Genomic DNA, 6,985 nt, shown 5'->3' with positions numbered 1-6,985 from the left:
CATTTATTATGCGAATTTGAACAATTTTCAAACTACTTGTATGTAACCCAGGCATTCCGCACCGTCGGTCTATTTTAAGCATTGTCCTTAGCACCACAAACAGTTTTCTGACCAATGAAAAGCACACACGTCACAATAACATCAACTAGGTATAACAGAAACGTGATACTTTAATATACAAGCGTAAAATGGCTGCGAAACAATTGTTTGAAGGAAAGGCATGAAAAACTTATTTAAAAGGCAGCTGTTGAGTTTTACCAAATCAAAAACTTTAATGCGTTAAATATAAAAAATATACATTTCTTCATAACGAACTTGTTTTCTAGTTTTAAGGCAAAAACAATAGATGGATAGTTTCAGATATACATTTTGTATTATGAGAATGAAACACATTTTGCGTGTTTGTCCAACAAAACAGTGCCCCTTTAGATCAAGACAGGTCAGGTAACTAGATTCTATGCGTCATCATTTCCTGTGCTTTATTATAGTTACAAAGGACTGTAGAGGTCGCTATAGTTACAAATGACTGTAGAGGGGGCTATACTTACAAATGACTGTAAAGGGGCTATATTTACAAATTACTGTAGAGGGGGCTATAATTACAAATATCTGTAGAGGAACTATAGTTACAAATGACTGTACAGAGCTATTGCTACAAATGTCTGTACAGGGGGCTAATTTTACAAATGACTGTAGAGGAGCTATAGATACAAATGACTGTAGAGGGGCTATAGATACAAAAGACTGTAGAGGGGGCTACAATTACAAATGTCTGTAGAGGGGCTAAATTTGCAAATGACTGTAGACGGGAGCTATAGCTACAAATGACTGTACAGGGGCCATATTTACAAATTACTGTAGAGGGGGCTATAATTACAAATGTCTGTAGAGGGCCAATAGTTACAAATTACTGTAGAGGGGAGCTATATTTACAAATGAATGTATAAACAAATGTAATTTGTAAAAATGAATAATTTAATATAATTTTAATGATATAGTATTGAACAAGTATAGACACATGTTTTGCATTAAGTTTCTTATTACATGCATGTAAAAAATGGCCTTAGCTTTGTTAATTTCAAACGGATTTTTGTCAGCAGGATTAGGACAGACAGGGGTATTTAACATCACAGAATGGGGAAAATATATAGTTTTTTTCAGAGGGGAACGGGGCCGAAAATGGACGTAGCGCGGGGCCTGTTATTGGTGGTGTCTATAGTTACAAGTGACAATTGAAAATAAAACTTGAATGGAAGGTATTAATGTGGCTTACATTCAACATATTTTCGACCACCGAAGTTTTCATGAATAGTGATTGTGCATTACGAAGATCGATTGGAAATGTTTGATTATAATACAGTATACAAATGTATTATGGAATTCCATAAACGACAGCCAACTGTTGACTGCTTCCTGCAGGCTGCTTACACTATTGCTTACTGCATGCCTACCGTGCGTTGCGCGTATTCATTTGAAATGTATCAGCCAAAGGATCGACCGAGTTATCAACGATTTATTGCACAGACACGCATAATTATTTAGGTTTTGGTACATTTAATGCTATAAGCAGTGAACAATAAGCAGTTAGCCGTAAGCAGTTGACAGTAGGCAATTGACAGTAAGCAGTTGACAGTAAGAGGTAGGCAGTTAACAGTAGGCAGTAGTTAGTCAGAAGTAGACAGTAAGCAGTCAACAGTTGGCTGTCGTTTATGGAATTCCATGTTATAGTCCATGCATTTATTAATTTATCAGTGAATTCCTTTAAATGTGTTCTTAGAATATATATGTACCTGTAAACTATTAAAGTAAATTAGGAGGCAGAAAAATACCAAGGGTCCAACCGGGTTTTGAACCACAGACCTCTTGGTCCGTACACGGACACCTCAACCACGTCGTTAAAGGGTTAATCTAACAGCAAGGCTGATGGAAGTGGCCTATATACCTACAACCACTACACTCCTCCCCTCTTTACTTTTCAGAGCTAGCCAGCTCTCCTGAATGACACTCCCTGCTTACCGCTTGAGTCCGTCAAACACTTCTGACACCATAAAAGTAAATTAGGAGGCAGAAAAATACCAAGGGTCCAACCGGGTTTTGAACAACAGACCTCTTGGTCCGTAGGCGGACACCTCAACCACATCGCTGAAGGGTTTACCCAACAGCAAGGCTGTTCGAAGTGGCCTATATACCACTGCACTATATTGTGTTTGAACTCCAGAACGGCAACTATTTCGACAACTGAATAATGTTTTGACCAATATAGTTGTAATAGGTTGTCCATTTTTATTTTAATGCTATAAGCAGTAAGCCGTAAGCAGTTGACAGTAAGCAGTTGACAGTAAGCAGAAGGCATTCAACATTTGGCAATTCCATAGTATATTGATTCATTTATGTTCAGAAATATTGAGATAAATATAAAAAGTTATGAAAGTATAACAAATCTGTCATAAACCTAAATCAATACACCGCATAGTTACGAATATCGATCAACAGATCAATTGGGTATTATTTAATACTTACATGTAGTAAAGCCTATCTTGTCAGATTATGAACAGGTATAATATAAAATATATATTAAGATATAGTTCCCCCTTAGCATTAACAAGCGGTTTGCTCAGTTATGTCAAATAATATAACAAATATACATGTATATCCAAATGTTTTTGTTCATGCATTTTGTGAGAAAGACATCCTCAAAGAGAAAGTTTGATCTCACACCTGGTCCGTGGTTGAGAACCAAATCCATCCCTTTTATCAAAAACCGTTTCTATGGCCATACAAGGTTTTTGCCATAGACCGCGAAATACAACTTTTGTTTGCTTACTAGGATATGTTTTCATGTGTAAATGGTATAAACTTTAAATGTTTAACACTTACTTTTTGTTTCAGTTCCATTCTGTTACTTTCCTACCAAGTGCGACATTTAGCGTCAAGGGGTTGCGACATTTAGCGGCAATCGATTTTGTGCGACATATAGCGGCAACGTTGCGACATTTAGCGGTAGGCGATTGCGACATATAGCGTTGATTGCGACATATAGCGTCAGCGGTGCGACATTTAGCGTTAGTTGCGACATATAGCGGCGTTGCGACATATAGCGTTGCTCAATGCAAACCCGAAACGTCCATTCTTTAACTTGTTTTCTCAACTCCTCTGTCAATATATACTTAAAAAAATGGTGGAATGTGTACATTGTGCGTGACTCTTTTTCATTGGTTGCAATAGTCACTTTTTTGTTAGTGCTAGTAGCACTGGCAGGTGCATAATATAGTAAGAAAATGCTCCTTTTGTTATTGCTAGTAGCAGCCTAATAAGTCTAATGCTGAAATGTAGCATTTGGAAATAGCACGTCGTTTCATGCTCATATAACAACATGTAAAGGGGATTCAATCTCCCAAACCCAAAGTTTCAACTTCTCATAAAAAGATACCGCTCATTTTACAATCCTTCTGAAACTTTAAACCTGAGTAGTTTGGATCCTGTAATCTAAACTGAAACGCTACATTTGTCTAAGATAATGTACACCGTCATGGTCAAAAACTTTTCGCATTTTCGCGGTCGATTTTTTTGTCAAAACTAACTCAATGACATGACAAAATGTACCATACCAGTGCAGTTGACAACTTAGTGCAGTTGACAACTTATAGGTCAAGGCAATTCAAACATTTGCATGTTCAAGTGTACAAATTTGGAAAATAAATGATATGTTTTATATTTAAAAAAAAATGGTATTCACATTCTGAGAACCAGTGAACGCTTGCATAAACATTGTGCGCGAAAATCAAAGGAAATTATATAACAAACGCTTGTTTTCAGATGGACGGAGAAAAAAGACATTTAGAATGCAGAGAATAAAAGAAGACAGTAATATATGCAATATTTTTTTTTGATTTCAATTTCACATAACATACATGTACAGCCAACAAAACAGTACTGTAAGTATGTATATAAAATTATCAAACATACAAATAAATAATGACTCAAAACATAACAAACCATCATCAACAATAATATATGTAATAATTGTTTTCGTCTTAAAAATTGAGATCATTACGAACAAAAATCATTATAATTATGAACAAGGATTACATACTGGCAAAAAATGTTGCATTTCATTTACGATATGGAAATGAAAATTGTTAAGTAGCTTTCTAGTCTACATAAGACGAAAATTGTCATATGAAACGAAATTTTTGATGATCTACATGAAAAAAATTATGAAATTCTGTTCTAGTTTACACGAAACGATGAAACGAAAATTTGTGAATTTGTTGACTAGATAATTAATACACATCTGTTCTGCCACCATCGTAAATTCAGCAAATTTACCTTTCTTAATTTTTTTTGCACGTACATCTATACTCATTTTATCAAATTAAAATGTACAAGTCTCCTTATTGGCACGAAAACTAAATGAGCCGCGTCACGACAAAACCAACATAGTGCGTTTGCGACCAGCATGGATCCAGACCAGCCTGCGCATCCGCGCAGTCTGATCAGGACCCATGCTGTTCGCTTACAAAGTCTATAACAAGTAGAGAAACTGATAGCGAACAGCATGGATCCTGATCAGACTGCGCGGATGCGCAGGCTGGTCTGGATCCATGCTGGTCGCAAACGCACTATGTCGGTTTTGTCATGACGCGGCTCAAATTAAGTTTTTATAAGGAAACACATGTTACCTTTCATTACGGTAAGAAGTTAAATATGTCAAAATACTCCTTGCATGTGATGTGCATTACAAAAAATTTAACCAAGGGAAAATGAACCCATTTTATAGATGTATTTTTTACTCTTTTTATAATAGTAAAAATCATGAGCCAAACGTCTTTGACCTTATAAAGAAAACAAAATGTAAATAAGGTTTTCAAAAAGTCTTTCTCGGTCATGAAATATTTAAATTCTTACATCATATGCATTTCTAAGTCGAAAAAAAAGAAAGAAAAGAATATTAAGAATTCGAAGTGCATATACATGCAGATTTTACAACTTATTTGATATCCTATACAAATCGCCTGTCATTATTTACAATAACCTTCATTTTAATATCATATCATATATAGCGTACCGAAACCTATCGAAATTTTCACAATGATATGATAGTATTCAAGGTTGATTACAACATTTAAAGGTCCTTATTCTCTGTAGTGTATATATTAAGTTCCTTTTTCTGTACAGTTTCAATATCAGTTTTTAACTTTTTTGTTAGAAAATCATCTCTGTGCATTGGTTGCGAGAGTTAATTGATTAGACTGCGAGTTGGAAAGATTCGTTTGGCTTCGGTTGTCCAGTGTTGCCTTTTTTCTTCGGAGTTTTCGATTGTGTTTTCTTACATGTACTACTGGCACAGTTAAAAGATTTTCTGTCTTACCGTTTGATTTCATATTATTATAAGATGTACAAGTTTGGTCCGATAATTCACTGGCAGTGTCCGAATATTCTAGCTCCTCGGATGCAGAGCTGTACGCGCTGTCATAATTGTCATTCTTCAACCACGGTATCGAACCTGTCGCTACACGTGGGTGAACTTTTGATCCCGTACTGTATATTTCTGAATCACTATTATCACATTCTACCGTGATTCTAGTAAGACATGAAATACTGTGTCTGTTACTGTTTTTAGATGCGAGAACTTCCGTTTCAGATTCACGTGACTGGCAAAATGTAGCTGCCCGGATAAAGTGAGATTTTGTCCGTGAAACTGGTGTGGATTCTTTAGATCTTTCCTCAATAGGTGTAAAGATATTAACTTGGTGGAAACCTTTTAATTTTCTGTAGTGATCGTTCATAATAACTCTAGGAGTTAATCTTGCTGGAAGGCTATGGTTAGATTTAATAGAATGGGTCGGGGACTTGACCCTTATGTCATTCCGTGAAGCGTTTCTAGTTTGTAACTCGCGGAAAATTTCGTTATTTTTAGAGCTAGCGATATCCTTCATCTTTTCACTATATGCCATCATAGACTTTTCTAACAGTTTCCTTTGAGCGTCCAAATGACCCAGACTTTTTCTTTCCATGTTTTCCAAGCGAGCTCTACTTTCGTCAAGTCTTTTCTCTGCACAGCGGATATTAGCTCTGGTGCTGGCACTTGTTTCAGCCGGTATGTGAAGCACTTCTTCATTCTGCACTGTTGGATATGACGTGTGTTTTGTCCAACTTGATCGTCGCCTAGGCGAACTTCCCCCAACTCTGTAAATGAAAGAAGAAATTTATATACTGTCATTAACATACATACTTTTAATAAAACATTACACAGTTTTAAAACAAATTTATAAAGTAATAAGACATCTTAATAGCACACTAATAAAAATTCGTTCATTTTCATTTTTTTAAAAACTAGCAAATTAATATTTTCTATTAAATATGTTTTTACGTATTTTTTTTTTTACAAAAATACATAGAAAATAATATCCATTTATTACCTCTTTGTCATATTTTTCGTTGTTATATCAAATATATAATCAAATATAATATAATTTTACTTCAATGTTTATTATACTCTATTCCGATTGTTGATTTAAAAGCCGTACCAAATCCGTTACCTTTATATACTCGTCGTACAGTATCACACCAAGGCTATGACGTAAAGGAGATTAAAAAATTCCGATTAAATCTTAATTTGTTTTTCATTGAAGTAAATTTGTTTTTTCACTCCTAGGTGAAAAGTTAAATATTTGAACTTTTTCACGTGTCTTTCATGGGTGGCATATAGGTCCTGGTTTATGACTATATTGAAGATTCACGCGGTGGTATGATTCCTTTTGAATTATTTGTAAAAATATTGGTATGTGGCTAATTGTTCAAATACTATAATTAGCTACATAGTCATGTAAAGGGACGATACAAAAGAAGACAGGGATGGTGTTCCATAGTTACTACTATTAACAGCAATCGTAGTTGATATTTAAAGAAGACCCACCTTTTAAATTATATCAATCGCATTGTATACATTGTATTTCTTTCTTACTGAAAACCCTAGTTTCTA

General features: G+C 35.0%; 1 protein-coding gene across 2 annotated transcripts; it reads right to left on the bottom strand.

The window, feature by feature from the left end:
* Window positions 1–4,811: 4,811 nt before the first annotated feature.
* LOC132716723 (uncharacterized) lies at window positions 4,812–6,688 on the bottom strand. 2 transcript variants are annotated; one of them, XM_060700045.1, is made up of 2 exons: window positions 6,543–6,688; window positions 4,812–6,189 (listed from the first exon to the last, which is right to left on the bottom strand). In XM_060700045.1, exon 2 carries the CDS (start codon window positions 6,015–6,017, stop codon window positions 5,214–5,216), a length of 804 nt encoding a protein of 267 aa, XP_060556028.1. In that variant the 5' UTR covers window positions 6,018–6,189; window positions 6,543–6,688; the 3' UTR covers window positions 4,812–5,213. The 2 variants fall into 2 exon arrangements, with proteins under 2 accessions (XP_060556028.1, XP_060556027.1); XM_060700044.1 differs by lacking the exon at window positions 6,543–6,688 and adding an exon at window positions 6,423–6,535.
* Between the last annotated feature and the right edge of the window lie 297 nt (window positions 6,689–6,985).

Source organism: Ruditapes philippinarum, unplaced genomic scaffold (assembly GCF_026571515.1).
Source record: "Ruditapes philippinarum isolate M1 unplaced genomic scaffold, ASM2657151v2 ctg6216_1_1_1_1, whole genome shotgun sequence".
Lineage (NCBI taxonomy): Eukaryota > Metazoa > Mollusca > Bivalvia > Venerida > Veneridae > Ruditapes > Ruditapes philippinarum.
Note: the sequence above shows the minus strand (reverse complement) of the source record. Positions and strands in the feature narration are given on the sequence as shown.